Source organism: Trichoplusia ni, chromosome 17 (genome assembly GCF_003590095.1).
Source record: "Trichoplusia ni isolate ovarian cell line Hi5 chromosome 17, tn1, whole genome shotgun sequence".
NCBI lineage: Eukaryota > Metazoa > Arthropoda > Insecta > Lepidoptera > Noctuidae > Trichoplusia > Trichoplusia ni.
In genome coordinates, this window is record NC_039494.1 from 7,379,621 (window position 1) to 7,401,366 (window position 21,746).

The 21,746-nt window shown below is 35.6% G+C and overlaps 1 protein-coding gene across 1 annotated transcript; it reads left to right on the top strand.

The window, feature by feature from the left end:
- Window positions 1-1,621: 1,621 nt before the first annotated feature.
- LOC113502604 lies at window positions 1,622-20,076 on the top strand. The gene is made up of 3 exons (XM_026884247.1): window positions 1,622-3,714; window positions 16,905-17,026; window positions 17,635-20,076. The coding sequence occupies exons 1-3, from the start codon at window positions 2,023-2,025 to the stop codon at window positions 18,131-18,133; spliced, it is 2,313 nt and encodes a 770-aa protein (XP_026740048.1). The 5' UTR covers window positions 1,622-2,022; the 3' UTR covers window positions 18,134-20,076.
- Window positions 20,077-21,746: the final 1,670 nt, after the last annotated feature.

Here is a 21,746-nt window from a genome sequence, read left to right on the forward strand (position 1 = left end):
TCTTTGTACTCATAAATTGCTGTCTTTGCCATTTTGTCGACGTTTGACAGTATTTTTCTCTTGCAAGCCGTTTTCTGGGCACTACTGCATTAGGATGACATTATATTCCGTAAATAAATATCCCTTGATGGTTGTCCCAAATATAAAAAAAAAACATATGAAATAATTGTTTTATTCCTCCTTGTGTCTATAGTAAAAACCTTTAATACAGAAGCATTGGGAAATTACCCCTCAGACTTAAATAGCACTAAAAACACTGAAATTAAATGAAATCATATAATCTGCAAGTATATATTATTAGTTTTACATGTCATGTCTTTTCTTAAAACTCAGGAGTCGAATTCGAATTCCCTATCTGATTACTGTGAAATCAAATTTAATGTGAAATAGTTTCTCTACGTTATTAAAATAGGACACATTGCTTATCAGATATTCACTTGAATGAACTTAAAGAAAACATGTTTACAATTCGCATTCGTAGCGACATCTACATGTTTTCAGAGAAACTAGTAAAATGTTTCGGTATTTCTATACCAAAGACATCAAAATTGCTTGAGTCGCAAAAATGAGTGTCTAAATTGAATAATAAAAACAACTGGATAGAATTGAACTTGGTTCTAAGCCTATAATTAAGGCCTAATTCATAAAAATAAACCTATTGCTCACATCACAAACATGTCACTATAGTTACGAATATTTTCTACATACATTTGTTGTGACTAGACCATTCGTATTAACTCTGAAAAAGGAATAATAACATAGTCGTTGTGAAAACATCGTTTTAATTTACATTAATAAGAAAGATGGATAGGTAATATTTATAAAACCTAGTGACCTCAATGGCAACACTTCTATAAAATTCTGGAAAGCACCGCACTAGAAGATTCTATTTAGGCCAATAACAAGGTGACAACATCTAATAGCCAATGAAATGTTTTGTTATTAATAATGTGAACCAATTGCAACTATATTTAGAATGTCTGAGAACAAAGCATGCGTCATCGAAAACAAACTGTTGCATCAGAAATCAAAAAACCTTCAAGGACATTTATATTGTCTCTGGTTTAATCGATATGATTCGTTTGGTTAATCAAGAATCGATTTCTTTTTATTAATTTTAGGGAATAGTGCTACAAAAATGGTACTACATAGAGAGTTTCACTTGTAAATGAAATACGGGTGAGTTAGCTGTTTTCTTATAAGCACCCATTATAATGTTTGAAGTTGATATTTGATATTGTAACAATTTCTAACTCTATCAATAACGTCTGGAAACGAAATAAATAAATGCTGGGATGAATATATAGTAATTTTTTAAATAAATATTTTTATGTTGATTTTGTACCACTGACCATTTTGTACCTGAAGCACAGAATGTCGAAGATAGTACTTGCCAGATAGCTATTTTAACGAATGTGGTTTAAACGTTCAAATATATGACTTTTGTTTGTTTTACGTAATTTTAAATTTGTGAAAAATGTTACCGATTTTCTTCTAAGAATTTGTCTCAGCGACAATAATCGATCGCAATACTTATAATTCAGAAATGAAATTATACTCGATTCAAACAGTCATGTTCACAGCACTAGGGACAAAGACAACAAAAGCAATATTTCCATCTGTCACATTATCTTTTTCACAAAATGGCTGAACTATAAAGACGTGTATTACATTTTCGAGTTATTGTCGTCATAATGGAGCCTAAAAACGAATATTATTCCAACAAAAGCAATTGTAAGACAACATTTTCGATCGCAGACGTGTTGATTTGCGGAGATAAATCTTCATCTGTGTGTATAAGCGACGGGTTTTTCTTCGGTGACCGTGTGTGGATTTCCCCTAGTGCTTTTCCCTTGAAGACTTTTGTGAACTTAACAGATCGCAGCGGACACTTCCACAAGCCTTCTCCAGATTTTGTTAAGGACCTAAGAGTTTCAACAATGTGCGCGTGAGTTAAAATGCCGAATCTGTGATTTTAGTTAAAGTGTATAGAAAATAAAAGTGTATAAAGAATATAAAAAAATGAATTTATCTACTAATTGGCGCGACAGGCGCACTGTTTTTAAACCCCCACACAACTTTTCGATTGTAAACTACAGTACAGAAACCAAAAGAGACTTCCAAGCTACGTTTGGCGACGAGTTATTTCTGAATAACCTTCATTTGATTCCGGATCCGTTAAAGAAAAACTTAGCGGACACAATCATTACCGAGGATAAAATGGCGCCTAAATCTAAAGAAACCCCCATTGGCGTGGAAACCAACGCAAACATGCTAAACCAACCAGACTACTCCCGACTATCGGGCATCACAAACTTTTTTTCTGGCGTAATGAACGTAATTACAAACGCAATGTTTAGTAAACGTAAACAGTCTGATTTTGGTGAGGAAAATGGCGGGCAGATGGCGGTACCGCCGCTATGGCATGGCGCCAAAGCTTCAGATGAAAATAAAATTTTACAGGATGAAAATTGCTCAAATGATATGGGCGGCGAGCTTTTAGTATCAGACATGACCGACTGCCGAAAGGCAGTTGCTCACTGCCAGAGTAAAATCGAGCAAGTACGCCTTCTACTAGGCACCCACAGTCAACCTGTACCATGCAACTTTAGAAGGAGGCGACCCAAAAAGGTTTTTGTTGAAGCCGGTTCTGTAGAAGATTGTTTTGAAGATGCCTTCTCTCCGGAAGACTTTGAAAACATTGCCAATGATTCCTATCTTCAATACTCCAGCCCCGTATGTTACCATGACCATGTTTTCCATGAAGTTGAAGCTCCCAAAGTCAAAGTTGAGACTGCCAGAATGTCAGAGGCAGTAGCTGAACCTACTCCGGTCTGCGAGACCACTGAAATTGTCAAAAATGTACCTGAAACTGAAACTAGTGATAGCAATGTAAATACAGACACAAAACAAGAATTAGTTGCTTCATGTGAAGACAAAATTAGTAAGTTGAAAGCACTTTTAGAGAGGAGAAAGAAAACTACCCCCATTGAACCACCTCCAGTTAGCGTAGCAGAAATTAAAGAACCAGAAAAACCGAAAAATAAAGTAAAGGACAAACGCTTTAAGAACCCCAACCGCACTTGCGGTAAGCGTTTAAAGTCAAGAATGAAGAAGAACATCCAAGATGATCTGCTGTTTGCTAATGACATCCATACTGAAGACCTGTCAAGCGTAGAAAACTCTCCGTCAGTCTGTAACTTGGAGAAATACATTACTAAACCTCTTAGTACCGCAACAAACACTGTTAAAGAGTACTTTGATGAAGTGTCTGGCCGTTTCCACTCTTCGGTCACAGACAGTGACAACGATTCCTTCCAAATTGTGTTCAACGACATTCCTAAACGGAGACGCTCCTCAGACTGTGAGTCCGAAGACTCATTTATCGTCTTCGAGGACTCACCGGACAGCTGTTACACTTCCAACGATGTTTTCGGAGATACAAGCGATGAGGAAGACTACAGTGACTCTGATGTCAGCGATTCGGGATGTGAGAATACGGTCTTCAACCTGCCATCTTGCTTGTCTAAGAGCATCTGTAACTTAGCAGATGACAGCTTGTACGTTGACCGTAGTGAAGATGAAGTGGACTGTGCTAAAGTGACGGATGTGTGTGATATCATTGCTGTGGAGACCGAGGAGGTTGCGGAGAAGACTGGACTGCTTCTAGATGAACGGAAGAAGCGCTTGAGAAAAGATCTGCCACCAAAGAGGGTAAGTTTGTTATAGTAATTGTAATCCTGTTTTCGATGCAAAGATTTTGTTTATGTAGGTAGGTGTTATTATTGTTTGTTTGAAAAATGTCTTGTAGTTAACTATACAAGTTAAATTCGTACTTATCGTGTTTGATACGTTTATGAGTGACCAATTGTAAACATATCGCAAAAAAAACATAAATAATTATAATGAGTATTAACTAACTTTCAAAGTTGAAGACAAAGGTATTTTTATTCATTGCAACCGGAATCGAACCGCAAGTCGCGCGGTATGGTCATTAAAGTGACCTTACCACTCGGCTATCAGCTCATTTACTGTATTGCTAAACTATTTACGACATAAACTTGTTTACAATAACATAAGGTAATTAAAACAGGCGCCATATTTGTCTTTACCTCGCATTAGTGTTGTAGATAACTAGATATCGCGGTAGTGACGTGACGTTTAACTAATCAATTCACAAGCCTTATATCAGTTCTTTAAAGATGATGAAATTTGCAAATATATTGTTTTATTTTTTTATCTTTGTTAGAATACTTACTATAATACTTATATAGGTTTTCCTGAAATAAAGATTCTTTAGATTCCCAACGTTATCTTTAACCGCTTTCCTCGTAAATTATAATATTCTGGTGTGATGGTGGCCTTCCTGTTTTTTGTTGTGAACCAGGTGCAGGTTCAATCTCAACGCTGGCAAAACTAATGTGACTATATTATCTTAATTATTCTAAGACACAACTGTCTAATTGAAAGAAAACATCGTGAGGAAACTTTGATTTCAATTACTGGATATTACCCTCAGTGACCTAGCGTTGTAATGCAATGTTCAAACCTTCTCTCTATGCATAAGGTCTTTATGGCCAGCTGTGCCACATGTATACACTGGTATTATTATACCCAAAAGTAGATGATCAAAATCCGAAATCAATACTAGCGAATTCGCCTCATCTACTCTTGCTGTTGACTGTACTTTGTCCGTGTTACAAAGATCGACAAATATTTGTTACATTCACGAAAAAGTCTGAACAAAGTATATCGTAAGTCTTTCTATACTGCAGTGACTACTAATGCCACACTGATAACGCAATTTGCATAAGATAAGGAATTAATAACGGAATTGTTGAGGCATTTTATCGTAATATCGATAACGATGTTCATTAAAATTACCTAAGTACTCAATATGAATAAAACCTGCTTGTACTGAAATAGGTATTATTTTATCGTATGGTTGATGTACAACCTGGTGTCAGAGTGTAACCCGCCCGTAGTCCTCTGACGTGTCGCAACACACACTTGAAACATTCTCAGGAGTGAATTAGAAAAGACATTGATGCTTGCAGGGATTTGAAGTTATAACTCTTGACTTGGCTGTCCAACGGTCATCCCTCCTAAAATAAGGATAGGTAAAGTAATATTCAGTGCTGGAAAACTTTCTATGAGATGCAGTGATACCAAGAGTAGGCAGTTCAGATAGGCAGTCGCACGGGTAATTGAACCTGTGACTACTGGCCATCCGCGCCAGTCGCTATACCAAGTGAGCCACCAAGGTTACTGACTAAAGGTTTGAATTTGTTCATTGTGTCGTCAAGTCTTATAACAAGCAGGTATTTTTCGCTTTTTCGAAGCGATTCTTGTGTATTCTGAAGATATAATCTAATTCAATAAGACTGGAAACAGACCTTACTTTTTTCTTAAAGCGACCCGCACTAAGGAAATCCTTGTGTCGCAAGTCACCCACCTTCCACAAATCTCAATATTTGTCGAAGGGACTTGTTTTTAAACGACTCCCGCCTTGAGGAATCTAATCCTTATGTCGCGGGGTGTTTTATAAACTTTCAATTCACATGCACAAAGACAACATTTTTAAGTTCAAAGTAGTACGTGCCGAGTCGCAGTAACGCCATTACACAAGTCCAAGAACTGTTTACAAGGGTATTTATCAACGTTTACGTCATAATGTGGTTTGTAGGTAATGTCATTTGTACATAGATTATGGCGAAACGTTGTCAGATAAACGATACATGAACAAAATAGGTCTACACTTCAATTGATGCAGCAATGGGCTGCTAGCTCTCTCTCTCTTTTTGACGTGGAACTGTAGGTGTTGAAGAGAGATACCGTTATACGCCGTCTTCCTGTCTCGCTTTCTCAAGTTCATTTTTCCCACTCTAACATTCGTATTTACATTATGAAACTACAGTTTACAGGCATGTCACAGTATCATCTACCTCAGACAGAGGTTTAAAACTGACTCCAACTAACCATTTATGATGTAAAAGTGATTGAAGACCCTAAATGAGCTCATAACTTATGTTTTGTTGTTATAATATAAATGTGATTAATCGGATGTATTATACCAAATGACTAATCAAAATGTTGACAGTGCCGACCTTTGTCCTGTACCACGAAACACAGCGACAGTCATCTAATTATAATTTTTGAAATACTCAAGCCTTGTCGCTTGGTATTTTCTTGAAACTCAGTAGAGGTTCAATGTTTATATTTTTATCTGGTATCACTGGCCTAAGTTTTATAATCTCAAGGGAGTCGCATTGATCACTGTGTATTTATGTATTGTTTCCCTGAAAATCGTATTATAGAGGCAAAGAGCCCAGCTATGGAATTTCGCATCTTTCATAGTCCGATGTATTATATAAAACCGAGGAGGGATTAATGTTCCTTGCCCTCGACGAGGGTGGAAGTCATTAGCTTGTAGAAGTAGGCAAAAATACAAGTTCTTTTTGTAACAGCAGTCGTCAACCACAGGTTAAACAAAGTCGTAGCATGTTGCAGCACGTTATAATAATCAATTCAACCTCTATTCAACTTTAATTGATTGGTCAGATCACGCCACAGGCACGTGGACGAATATGAATGTTGTTAACAACAGGTTACTAGCCTCGATATCACCTCTATAATAATGTGCGGGGCTCACGATAGGTACTTAATTTTTGACCTGATTTGAAAATCGACATATTGGGGCCTAAAGCAGTCTAAAAAAATCGGTCAAGTGCTAATTGGATATGATCACAAAGGGTTCTGGACAAATATTAATAAAATATCTATAAAAACTAAAAGAATATCATGTTTGTTGTTTGAGAACCTTTTTGATATTTATTTTACTCAGTTTTTTTAGTATTGATTGTTAAATAGACAAAAAAAATGACTGAAAATTTTAACTATGTAACTATCACGGTTATATGAAATGTTTGTTATCTATTTTGATTTCAAAACAACAACATAGCTAGCATTATTTGTTATACGTATACAAATTTTAATATATGACTCAACGGCTATCTCTAATTATCAAAATATTACATCAAAACAATCGTGGGAATTCTCAAGAAATTGATGACTATAGAGTCTCAAGCACACAGCTGATTCAACCGCCTTAGCACTTACGTATACCAACACAGAATAATAAACAAGAATTTCCGTACAACATATACAAGGCCGTGTGTGATTGCAATACTAAGGTATTTACAAACGACCTTTAATAGTAGAACTTGCTATAGTGCAAGCGAAAGGGCGCAACGAATGTATATAACTCCGTCTCACTTCCTCAAAAGCTACAGTATAGTCTGAGTTCAGTACTTACAGACAGCTATTATTTTATATTGACGCGTTGAGGTTGAAAATTGCTTAACGTTTGTCCCTATTTTGTTACACCGTAATACGTTTATTTTATTGTCCGATGTTTATTTTGATAAACAATCTTAATACGGTTTGTATTTAATACAATGACACAAATTTTACGTTATGAATATTGCGATGATTTACAACCTGCTATCAGAGCAAACTGATGGTTTCTGGCGAGACAAACTATTAAAAAAGACAACATGGAGTGTCCTCCTTGACTGAATATTCTGCGGTTTATATAGCATATTCTAGACAAAATCACGTCACTTGAATATCGAAAAAGAATACGATACTTAACTAAAGATTTTATTTTTTCTTTTCCAGTACTTAAACTAACGGGTTTTAGTAAAGGCATACCAAGATTCTATACCATTTTTCACGCCTGACGCAAAAGTTTGACATGCCTGGCCGTCTATGGCATCATAGCCCCCGAACGGATTAAACGATTTCAATTCAGTTGTTTTGTATTGAAGGTAAATTATGTACGAGTGTTTTTGGTCACGTTACACAGGTGGGGGTTAAGGGGTCGTGAAAATTCATTTTTTATTTTATTTGATCTTGTTAATTAGTTATTCCAATGCAGTATTTAATCTGTTTCATTAAGATCCAGTATATTAATCCAAATCAATGCAATGTAGTCAAGAGTTGATGAGTCATATAATTGACTGAAGACAAAGACCATCTCAGATCTAAAGTCCTTTGTCTAGCAATGAGAAATTTAAACAAAAGCAAACATGATACAATTGTAATTTTATTTATGAAAGTTTTATGAAAGTTTTCATGTGAATTTTATTTAATTAATTTATGTTCGGGGTTAAAGAATTGTTTCCTCGCTCTGTTTCGCGTCTTTTTTCATAATTAAAAAAAAAAGTACCAGTTTTACAGGTTTTTTTTTCTTTTGTATGTTGGTGTTGACTCCCAGTCCCACTAACAGCTAAACACCAGAATGTTAGAACTAGTGTCGATTCAACACCACACATTCAGAGTGAGCTAAACTGTCTTGCTATCACGATATATATTCATAAGATACAGCCTGGTGTCGGAAAGACAGACATCGTTCTTGGTAAGGAACCATATAAAAAGTTTCATTTAAGTCGGACGGCGATTGTAGGACTTAAATAGAGAATAAAAACATTTTGCACGTAATATGGTAATTGCGGAAATATGGATTTAAACAGCATTTTGAGTTTTAGACTCGAATCGCCATCATAAACGATAAGATAAGTATTGATTATTATAAATCCATTCTTGTTTGTTGCTTTTCATTGAGTATCGGTATTGCCATATTGGAAAATAATAGAACAAAGAACAATGGGATCTAAACAGTCCCTCCGAATGACGTTAGTGTAGCCTTTATGAAGGTACATTATGAATCTATTGTGCGCGTTTACGAAGATAGTTTTATGAGCTATGGTATACTGAAATGGCTCCGGTTGTTAGAAATGGGAGGATATCTTTAACCTTATAATTGTCTTTTCATGCTCCGTTATGAAGATTTTTGTCGGGATTATCCTGAGATCTCCAACCGTCTGATACCAGGGTGTAGTCTCGTGAACTGTGATAGCAAGACAGATTAAATATCCATAGTTCTTGTGTTCCTCTTGTTGCTATAACATAAATAATGAAAATAAACATCGAGGTTAAGCAAAACGGGGTTAGCAATATTACAACAACTAGTAAAATTGTTATATTTTCCTGTCAATAAGGATAGTACCAAGGTTACTACCTAAGTGACATACTTTATTATTCTCGGCAGTTTAAAAGTATAAATCTTAAACTACAAAAACTTAAACGTCTCAAGTTAAATGCCATTTGACTTTACCGGGCATCGAACTGAAAGTTAACTCTCTATGAAACCGGTATCCTTTCACTTGTGCTATTTATAAGAACTAGCCCATATACTAGTCGTTTCTAAAAGATGCTAGCTGTTGCTCTTGGCTTCGCCTTCCTTTGTTTCAGTTATAACTGTGCTACCTCCATGCCATCGAAATCAGTCCAGCCATTAAGGCTTGAAGAGGTAACAAACATACACGCATATAAACACACTCGAATACTTTTGCATTCACAATATAAATTTGATAAACTAGCAGCTGTGGTCCGTAGTTTCTCTCGTCTGACATTGCAAAGATTGTAATACAATATTACTTCCAGCGTAACGATCGTGCGAATTTTTGGCAGTACGCACCAATGTCTTCAAATTCATGTGCTTATTACAAAGTAAATATGACTAAAATCATGACGGAAAACATCGTGAGAAAACCGGAATTTCTTAAAATGTTTCAAGGGTGTGTTGAACTACGCCAGAGAGGCCTACGGGCGCAAAAACTCTGACACCAGGTTATACATCAACCATACAATAAAACCCCTATTTGTGAAACATTAAAATGATATCAAAATTACAAAATAACTGATACAAATGTATAAAATTGTTCTTATGCAAAGACACTTCACTATTGGGCAAGCAGTTCCCTTGAAATTGTGCAACAAACAGAATAAGTCATGATAAAACGATACGTGGTCAAATGCCATTCGTTCCTTTATGATTTAAATGTGCAATATATTATGTAATAGAGGAAATAATTATTAATATTGATATGTGTATAATACAAAAACAATATGACAGGGCAAGATAGACATAGATAGATTAACTCAGTCAGTTTTAGGATAATACTAGCCTGGAAGGGTCCCACTGTTGGGCTAGGGAACATAAAGAAAAGGATGATAAAAAATGACTGTTTTATACACAATTTACAGAACTCAACAAAAGCCTTGTTTTTAATGAATTTGTTTTTTTAATGATTCGCTTCTGTCTTGAAATCTAGACTAATAATCACAATAGGTCATAAGTCGGATCCTAGGTCAGTGCTAATGTGAAAGCGTTGTATGTCTTTTTTATATGGGTATCAGAGATTAAACTGCTTTCGATGTGACTTTACAATCCTTGAAAAAAATCGCAGGTACCAGTTTCCTCACGATGTTTCCTTCACCATTATCAACAAGTGATTATTACTGGGTAACACAAACACGAATTCGAAAAGACGTTTGTATGTGCCGATAATCAAACCTACGACCAATGATTTGGCAGTTCAACAGTTGTTATATAGGTTGTATAGGTGTTAAGATAATGTAGGATTGTCTGATGGATCTTACCTACTAAATTGTTCACCTTTGAAGAATGAATTGGCTCAGGACAGATATGCGCCAGTTTCTTTGTTTTACGTCTGCTTTTGTTTATTGTTTAAACAAGTCTTGTTTGACGCTATTGTATTCAAGTTGCTGGTGGCAACCTAATTACCAAAACATCTGCGGTTGCGGTCAACCGTTGTTCAGGCGGCAAAACCAATGCTAAAACGAAACTATGATAGACGGTTCAAACCTTTACAACAATGACTTTTTTTTAATTCATGTGCGTGTCACAAAGAATTTATCACTTGCGTATATAACCGTGATAGAAAACAATGCGAGGAAACCGGCGCAACTGAGAATGCTTCAAGGGTGTGTTGCGCCACGTCAGAGGTCTACGGGTGGTTTACACTGTGGTTGTACATCAATCATACGATAAGAAAATAGATGAAGTCATTCTACTGGTTCTTCAACACACAATTATTGCGCGGTTGAAAGCTTTATACATACAATAATAATTAAAATTCTCGGGTGCCCCAGTCACTAAAACTACCAATTACAACCAATCCATATCAGTCTTGGCACTAAGATTGGATTCAAGCCAAGCCATTGTATACATATTGAACACAATTCTTATTCGTCCGAAGATTGTCGGAGTTGGACGACGATGCCCGAAGGTTCCTGATAAGAGTCGGTAAATGAGCTATTATATTAAATGTTAATTGGTTGCTATGTGCGTTTTAATTGTGTTTCTCTGGGTAGTTTAGCTCCTTTGTTTATAAGTGCTGGGTATTTATTGGTATACTGATTATTTTAATTGATTTTTTGCGGTATAACTATTGGAAGTAATTTTCCAGTTTATTTATGCCTTGACCAACGGAATTTGCTACCCTATTGGTATCTTTCAAGGGTATGTAGGGAAGTCTATAATTATTTAAGTTTTATGCTGAAACACGATAAATATTATTCAAATTGGTTGCTTTGTAGCTGTGATAGTCAAGCAGAACAGACATATCTGTGCAATATTTGATTCTTTATAATATCTTGATAAATATTTGAGTTTAATAAGATGTAAGTTCTTACTCTTTAGACAATTTTTGTTGACACACCTTCAAGGAAAACATCGTAAGGAAGTCGTCAGCAGCGACTTTATATTCCATATTTGTTATATGGGATGACGCTCTACCTAGTAGAGATCTGGTATTACTATTACACATTCTTTTATAACAATAATAAAACAAATAATAAAGTCACTAAAGTACTCGAGAAAAAGAAAGATTATAAGTCTGCGATCTATTTGGAAAAGATAAAGAGAAAAATACCTCTAGATCCTAATAAAAATACGCGATAAATACTAGTTTTGTTTTAATACAAAAAAAAACCGAGTTCAATGTCGCGATGTTACTACCCAATATTTTAATTCAAGAACGAAAGATAATAAATTGAACGTCCCGGTGTCTACACAATGAATTACAAAAATAAACCTTATTACAATGTGGTAAAGTCGTTGTTGAAGTTTGATTTGTACTTATAATGTGTGGAAGATTGTAATACAAAAATAGCTACAGCTGTATTGATTGAATCTGCGCAGTACCAGTCGAGGAAAAGAAAAATATAATGTGAAAGTCAAAAATGTAGTGTAACGAAAGTGATAGGTCTAATATGAAATACTGAGTCTCGATAGTATAATTAATATCTTGTCTAGGAAAGAAAAAAGTAGTTTTGAATCCTCCCTCGGTATATGCTTATTTTGATGAGCTGATGAACCATACCAACATTTTTTGTTTTCATGATAAATCAAATGAAAATAGGACATTTTTGACCTTGTTTCTGTTACAATTTGTGAATGTGACAAAGAGGCCTTTCGCTGTCTCGCTTTCACTCTCTCCCCCAGAACGGACAATGAGATGAAAAAGGTAATTTTGCCCAAAAAAAAAACAACCGTGTTAGGTCTTCAAAGAGTTCCAAAAATCTTATCAAGTCTTTACAAAATGTTATATTGTTATTATTCAAGGAGTTGAAACTTGTTTCCCTTGTTCAGGTATTTTAATTGACATTAAAGTATGAACTAAACGCTATTTAATGATGTCTTTTAGTCCATGAATTAGCTGTCGTTGAGGTTAAAAAAATGTTCCTAATATGTTGGGGAGGACAAAAAAATATATATACCTTATATATCAAAGCCAGAGTTACTTATTCAAGAGATGCCTTAAGTTAGTGAATGATTTCGCATCGATAAGGGACTTTGATTGTAGAGGATTCGATTCTGGGATCCTGCTACCGGATTTTTGCCGCCGAACCGGCATCCCATCACAGGTTGCAGCAGTCGCTGTTACAGGTGATTAGATACAATTTACAAATGCACACGGACGTACAAATAATAACTATGGGTAGCTTGTAACTGACACAGGACACAAGTGTCCAAGGTTGCCTCCACCCTTAAAGCATGACTTGTGGAAACGAAGCCACGTCAACTGTAGCAAGCTATCTCGCTCCCACAAAACAACAGTTCTACTAATCGGTCATAGTACAAGCAATGACCATTAAAACCACGTTAGCTCACCTTGTAACATATTTTTTTGTCAACAATAACAGTACAATTTACACAACATTAAAACTTATTACTAAGATACGATGACTGGCAAACGTTCTATTAAGGTTTCAATGCCCTCTGCTTACACGACTTTCAGCTCGAAGTCTATTAGTCATGATGTTAGTAAATATGACGTAGCGACGCGTCATCGTACGGACATTGGGTTCCTTTTGAGTCATGGCTTTCGTCATCATTGTCCGCGGGATCAAACGAACGATAACGAGAACGATATTATCCTCCAAATATTGTTGAATATTTTTATAGTCGAATCATTCCCGAAATTAAACTCAAGATGCTTACGCGATGTGAAAGACAAATATTATTCATCATCATTCCCCTGCCTTTGTACCAATTTTTTACGTGGGGTCGGCGTAACATGTCTTCTTCCATACCGTTTTATAAGATACCGTGTCTTCTCACAAGAAACACTGTTTGCAGTTAAATCTATTTGAGAATGGATGAAATTCTTACCCTTGAAATGTATGCCACCAAAAAACCTTGATTACATTTATAGATATCGTAATTAAGATATTACTTAAACACACACGTTTGTAAATTTTTCGTACTGTTAATATGCAACCGGTAGGCCTCTGATATGGCTTAACAAACCCTTGTCAAATTCACAGGTGGGTTTCTCACCGCGATCTTTTTCTTCACTGTTATGTGATAACTTTGTATTATGTATATGAATAGCTGGTAGCTGTCTCGGACTGGATGCGAAAGGCGGAGAACCAAGTTTTGTAGTAAAAAGACTAGTAGGGCCATATCCAGTAATGGACCTCGATAGTCGAAATGAAACTCATTGACGCATATACAAATTCAACAAAACATTGCTGCGAATGCAGGTGACACAGTTTGAATACAAGTTTATTAATAACAAACATTATTATCAAATACTCTAGGATGACGATGAATGTATACCTACAAAGATATAAACAACGCGTTAATTTAACACTGAATGACGAAGCCGGAAGACGAGAAGCAGTGACACAGAGTCAGTTAAAAATAAACCATAGTACCTTGATTCAGAGATGCTGGCAATGACAAATCGAGTTTTAAAGAGTAACCATTTATTTATGTACCGGATGTACTGAATATTCTGATCATTTTTGGGCGACTTCCTCAGTAAGGAATAAAATCCTTGTGCCGCTTGTGTAAAAAATCACGTGCACAACGACGACCCAGAACAAGGTTTCGTGGATCACACAAATGCTTGTCCTACGCGGGAATCGAACCCGCGATACGCAGGCGCTTTGGGTTTGGCGTGCGATTTGGTGTCGGCTTCCAGTAAAACCGACAGCTAAACACCTCTTTCAGAATGTATAGTGATGTTAGTTGATTTCTAATGAATTTTTATTTTACTTCAGATAAGTTACTAAAATATTTGTCATATAAACTCGATTCTTCGATAATATTAATTGTGACATGATATCACGATTTAACATATTTTGCGCAGAATTATGTCATCATGACACACCTTAATTTCAATTAACGTTGGCTTAAATATTTTCGTATTAGACACGCGCATAAAGGGTTCCGTACCATACCTCTTTATGTGTCAAGGTCAAATACGTGTCAACTTGTAACCTTGATGGCTCCAAGCAAATAGTCTAAAAGGAAAATCAGATTTGCAAAAAGGTTATCCATTAAATTTACGACAAACTTTGATTCTTTGTTGTTGTAGCGTCAATAAAAAAAACATCGTCTCTAAGAATATTACTTTCTATCACCGTTCTTAGGAATACAGACTGGTGATTGATAAACGTTCGGATAGTTGAGTCTTAAAATGGTCCCCGTTTTACCTCTTGGTAACGTGAAACATTTCTGAATGATTGGCTTCCATAATATACCAATCACATTTTTAGTCCTTTTGCCAATAACCAAAATGTTATTATTTACCTAAAACCAGTTAGAATTTTAAAATGAATTATTATTATTACATACACTTTTGCCCATTCATGACGACCATTCAATACCACATCTTCTAAGGTTTAAATACCCATGTATCTTAACCTTAGAAGAATGTTATACATTCCGATGGTACTCAATCACGTGGGAAGCCATCGTCCCACGGTTGGTCCATCGTAATTTATATTGGGTTAATTACGTCACTCAAGCGTCAGATTCGTGAATGAAAATAGACTGCGCAGTGAATCGCGAACGTGTAACACATGGGTTTATAGCCTTAATTGGTGTTGGCGAGATGCGCTTTCAATTCATTCAGGTGCCTCCTACGGGTTTGCTCGTATTAACGAGGTTTCGTAGTATTCGCTGGGGTAGCAAGCGGTAAATTTTCGTATGTAGTTAGCTATAAGCTAGTGAATTTGATAAAAAATAAAAAATAAAAAAACATTTGGTAAAATGGGACTGATCTGTTAGTGGATTGGTCACAGTAGACAGATTGACTGTAAGGATAGCCGAGTGGTAGAGGTCACCACGCCATAGTTACGGCGTGACTTGTCGCGGGTTCGATCCCCGTGTAAGACGAGCATTTTTTGTGAACCACGAATGATTTCTGGGTTATTGTGTAGTTGACGCAGGTTATAATCCTTAAAAACTGGTGTTTAGGAATTATACAAATCTCATGGGAGATCAGCTTCTTTATTTCCGATTTTCGGGTTGCCTGCCTCAAAAAATAAATAGGTTCTCCTTCGTAGACTTTTTCCCAAGCAGTATTGAGGTCGCCTTCCATCGGTACCAGATTCTACTTGATACCGAATTTTACATGGACAACTTTCTGAAATTTAAAAGCTATTAGTTTTAATAATTAGTCAATCACAGCTGATTTTTTTCTTCTTGCCCTGTGCCCAGCAGAGGGGCATTTAAAGGTATATTTAACTAATGACTCCATACAGTTCTTAGGTCCAATTCATCACAAACATGTTTACACACATATTCGTTGAACCAATTTGTTTATTAAGATCTTATTCTTGTTATTAATTAGTAAAAGAAGGAATGTTATACAAATATAAAGCATAACAATGAAGTTTTTGCCGTGCCAAGAACGCAAGACGAAAATAAGACTTGTTTTAATAGTCTTTGATACACATTCATCGTGTGGACATCAGCGAGTGCGATTGTTCGATCTATTAAATAACTGTGCTTTTTTCGATGGATTCCGAAAGTCTTAGTACGGTTGAAAGTGATATCGACGAGAAAGTTTCTGTTAAAGATCATGTGAGTTTTACAATCTTACTGAACCAGCTTTGTTCTTTTTTTGTTGGTTGATGTTTAACCCGCCCTCAACACACCCTCCAAAATTTTCTGGTTTCCTCACGATGTTTTTCTTTACCATTTTGGTAAAGCCTACCTACCTGTTGATAATCATTTTGCGATACACCAAGAATTCCTAGATATTAGGTGCGTGCTGAGATTCGAACCTTTGACTTGGCAGACGGTGGAAACCGTTATACGACTAGCTAATTCTTCTGTGCAATATTTAGCATTGAATAGATGTCGTCATTAGTCGTTATGCGATGTAATGGAAAGATTTTATCTCTCGGTCAGTAACTTCGGTAGCTTACTTGTCCTAGCGACTGATGCTTCTTTCCAGGATTCGCAGGTGCGATGATGTACCGGTACCTTGATAGCTTTGTAAATCATCAGTTTAATTCTTGTATCGTGGGGGTTTTTACGAACAAGTCACATGCACAAAGACACCCAGACTCGGAACAAGTATTCGTGGATCACACTAATGCTTGTCCTACGCGACGATCTAACCTGCATAGTTTGGTGTGGTGACCTAATACCTCTTATCTATCCGTGCAGTCAGTATCTACTCCGCTTTGAGTAAATCTTCAATCATCTAAAGTTTCTCTATTTTGTCCAACAGGTCCAGTTCTCGGAGAAGCCCCCTAAGGTCCACGTGATGCGGGTCTGGACCTTCGCGGCCCGCCAAGCCAGGGCCGGCCACTGGGAGAGATACACCCTGGATAGGAACAGATTCAAGAGACGGTATGTATTGATAACTATTGAATGTTACACGATGTATTCGCGTGGACGGCAGGCGGACTTGCGGGAGATAAATAGCACGCAAATGTTCGAATTGTGTCAATGAAAGCGGAGTTATTTGTACCATCTAATGTATAAAATTCTCGTGTCACGATGTACGTAATTGAATTGCTCTGAAACGGCTTGACCGATGGTTATGAAATTTTGGGTACATATTCACTGGGTCTGATCGGACAACATATATTTGTCAAACCCCATTTTTTTCCTAGAAGTCATTTGTATGGCATAACCACGTTTGCTGGGATAGCTAGTTATCTATAAAAATGACAAAAGGTATATTTCTTGTTATTGTGACATCAGAAATACATCATTTATGATTATTTCAATGGTTTTTATATTCATACAGCGAAGTCTTTGTAAAAGTGTGCCATTTAACTCTTCGGGTACGAAAGCCATAGAAATGGAAAAAACAGAGTTTTGCAACTGCTTGAGTAAACACTGGTGCTCAGCTACAGCCGGTTAAACTGGAAACCGACCCCAACATACTTGATAAAAGGCTAAAACGTAAATCTGTCTCCAACATATCTAAACAATTCTTCCTCACATTCCAGGATCGATGACGTGGAGGTAGCTGTCTCCTGGGTCCTGAAGCCGCAGCATCGCTCTCGCATCATGTTCCAACGGTTCATGCCCTGGTGGAACGCCCAGAGGAGAAAGGAACTTGCCGAAAAGAAGGAACGAGAAGAGAACTTGAAAGAGGAACGACTAAAGGCTGAAGCGGAGCTAAAGGCAGAGGAGGAAAAGAAAGAAGAAGAAAGCCAGGCAGAAGTAGAAAGAACAGCAGAGGAAAACAAAGAAGAAACAGATTCAAAAGACGCAGTTGGAGTTCTATACAATGAACAGTTAAAAACCTCCACAAGTGATGTTGAGGTAAATCCAAAAAATGTACATCCAGACAATGGTCACACACAAACAGACAGTTTCAAAGATACAGACAAAGATGATGGTCAAAATAAACAGGATGATACGGAATTTCCAAAAAGTTTGACTAATAATATTGTAGATAACACTGTTACCAAGTTAGTCGCGAATAGCGCTTTGGACACTTGACAGTCTTGCGTTATAAGGAATTGGGTTTGAAATGGCTACGAAATTTAAAAACTTACAAAAAAAGGTGATTTTTTTTATTATAGTAAGCAATTTTCAAGTTATATTTATTGAAAACCGACTTCAAGAGCTAGAAGGAATATTATTTTTCTAAAGTTTGAGTTTATTAAATGAGGTTTTCGTATTTTTATTATGATCCCTTAAAAAAAAAGAAGTGATAATTTTATATCATGCAAAATATATGGTCAATATAAAATGCCTTTTTTTTAAGTCGGTTTAAAAACAAATTATATTTATCTATGAGACACGTTATAATTAGAATATATTATATTTTATTCTTTGATCTAAAGCTTTTAAAGCAGTTATTAAAGGTCTGCCATCACGTCTCAAAGTAATATTAGAGTTGTGGGAAAGAGACAGCATATTACAGAGCGTATAGTGCCATCTCTTTTCCACAATCAATAATATTACTTTCAGGGACTTAGTATGCTTTTTATTTATTGACAATTAAATAATTCCATAGTTTAAGTATAAGAAGCGTGTCTTGCTATGACCCGCTATTACTGCTTAAATTATGATTTATTCACAAAATAAATTCTATATTTTTAATGCAAAAATCTATTAAAATCTTTTTTAATGTTTACGCGATTTATACATTGAATTAAGAGTCGAGTGGACGAAAAAATAACCTTTTAAAAGCCTTGCTATGTTGGTGTCGGCTTCCAGTCTCACCGACAGCTGAGCCCCGTATGTTACAGAGCGACTGTCTATCTGACAACACAACACATGTTACTGTAACACAGTATCACATAGTAAGACTGCGTCACAACTGTAATGACATAACGACTGACAAATATCAACCTTTACCTATTATTCAGTAAATACTTTATTATATAAACAGTCGCTCTGTAATATTGTGTTTTCAGCTGTGGTTAAGATGTTAATGTAAAATATAAATTAAACTCAGCGTATTTTAAACCCAATTTTATCGATAAACTTAACTTAAGAACATAATTATGTAACTGTCAAGTGCCTAATCACAAAAAGAGACTGAAATTTTCCACTAAATACCTATTTGCGACTAAACGGTTACTACAAATTAGTTTAAAATTATCTTAAGACTATTATGCACATACTCACATAATTTAGATTTTTATAAATTAGTTAGTTTTCCGACAGACTTCTTATCGTATGGTTGATGTACAACCTGGTGTCAGAGTGTAACCCGCCCGTTATAGACCTCTGACGTGACGCAACACGCTATTGAACTTCGCTAAGCACAATGGCTTGTCAAATGCATGTGCCTTTTATAAAGTAATTATCGCTTGCTTAAAACGGTGTGTGATATTAACGTGAGGCGCGACACACCTGAGAATATTTCAAGGCTGTGTTGCGTCACGTCAGAGGACTACGGGCGGGATACACTCTGACACCAGGTTGTACATCAACCATACGATAAGAGGAATCACATGTGTTCAAAATCAAAACTACCTTTTGCTCTCAGTTCAGGCTGAATGAAAGTCCATTATAGCGGTAAAAAGTCTGTATCAAATTTCATCAAAATTTGTTTAGCGTCTTAAGCGTGGAAAGATAACAAACATGCAGAGTACTTGCTGAATTTCCCCTTAATATTATTAGTGGGATTATTGCATTGAACAACTGTCGGAAAATTAAAATTATGTCACCCAAAACAGACCACATTTGTTTGTATATTTCACATAAAATGTATATAAGATGGTAATATATGAACATTGTATGATATCTGTATAAAGTATGTAAATTTGTGTATTTATTACATTTTTATTTTATAATACACTCCGTTATGAAATACATAGACTTTCACACAATTATGATTTTCATTGAGTTTCTATATTCTATACATTTTAGTTGAGGTTTTTGAATTTAACGCCAATGTTAGATTTAAATATATTTTCTATAACTGGTTTTTATTTTAGTTTTTTTTTTTTATATATGCCTGTGTCTTGATAACTATAGTGAGTTTAACTTACCTCTGCACGCGGCGCCATCTGTGGATAACCCTTGTAACTATACAGCGACGTTGTGTACTAACACAGCTTTCATTTGTGTGTCACTGTCACACTAATTGAAGCTGCCATAATAAACAGTCGATTTCAATCGCACGCACACATAGCGCCGCGCAAAGATGACTTAAAACTGAATTCTGAAAAGGCGTTGGATAATTTTATAACTAAAAGTTATGAAAGAACTGATAGTTTTTTTTTTATTTGAATAAAAAGTCCAAAATTGAATTTACTTTATTTTCATACATAAAGTATAATTTGTTAAATAAAGATGAATACTTAGAGTAAATATAAATATTATTTCTCTATTGGCATAGCCATAAAAATTATGATTGAATTAAATTTTATACCCTTATTTGTGACCCAAGTCTTGCAGGGTAGAAGGGATATCGATGCAAACATATAAAATTACTAAAATTAAGTTTTTAATACAATTAGAGAAAACAAGTTTTGATAGTAACTATCGTGAGACCGATTCATTATTAAATGATGCAACGGTTTACTCACACGTATTTATCGGGATCGCCAGACTAGATTCGGACCCAACCGGAGTCTTTAATCATGAGCTGACGCGGCGGCAATCCCGATAAATACGCGTGAGTAAGCCGTTGTATCATTTAATAAGAAATTAATATTGAAAATGAAGAAAAAGAAACTGCATTACACAGTTGTTGCTCATGTATTGAGAGCAAGGTATAATTATTAATATTGGCACCCAAATTTCTGTTAAACTCTACAAGAGATTGATCGCGCCTAGTTTCATAAACAAAAACACATGATCGGAAGAACTTTTTAGTGTTATTCACATTATTGTTTTTCGCTAAGAGAATTAAAGGAATAAACAGATAAAAATTCTATCATTTACGGTAATGAAAGGTCCGAAATTCTGTCCTGAATTCTTGGGACTACGATTGCATTGATATCCCTTCCACCCTTTATGTAATGATATTTCTAATCAAGTTCAGAAAAATGCAAGAATCGAAAATACTGTGCCTCTATCAACTATTGGAGCAGGAGTGTTGCTATTGAGAAAGGAAGATGACACTACGTCTTGTGTATCGCTGTCTTGCTTACTCATATCAATAGTCCTTTAAAAGCGCACTGAACTGTGATGGTTCTCAAAATATATGGCGTCTAAAAGAATAAAATTATATTGAAATCTTCAAAAGTAAAAAATATATATTTTTTGTGTGGGGTAATTGTAAAATAAATTTCGTTGAATCGTAAAATCATCAGGATTGACTGTTAAGTTTCAACAGGCAAAATTAAATAACCAATGAATAAAGGGTTCACTAATTTTGGTCATATTTACTTTCTTAAAAGTATTATGACCACACAACATTAAAACTTGCCATTCTTATAATTTAACCAAACTTAATTCTTCGTTAAGTGGCATTTTTAAAAGCTGTATTTATTATTGAAATCGCTCAAATGTACGTTAAAGTCGCAAATCACGTGACATTCGGTTTAAAAATACGTTTTAAAAACTTCACTAAATTTATACAAGTGTTGATTAGAACGGCTTGTAGTTTCATTTCAATACATTTGAGTGGTTACATCAAAAATACCTTTTA

Excerpts from the sequence above, each read along its gene's own strand:
- LOC113502604 (XM_026884247.1), top strand. The coding sequence starts at position 2,023 with ATGAATTTATCTACTAATTGGCGCGACAGGCGCACTGTTTTTAAACCC. Across the intron at positions 3,715-16,904 it reads AAGATCTGCCACCAAAGAGG|GTCCAGTTCTCGGAGAAGCC; the intron begins GTAAGTTTGTTA and ends TTTGTCCAACAG. Across the intron at positions 17,027-17,634 it reads AGGAACAGATTCAAGAGACG|GATCGATGACGTGGAGGTAG; the intron begins GTATGTATTGAT and ends CTCACATTCCAG.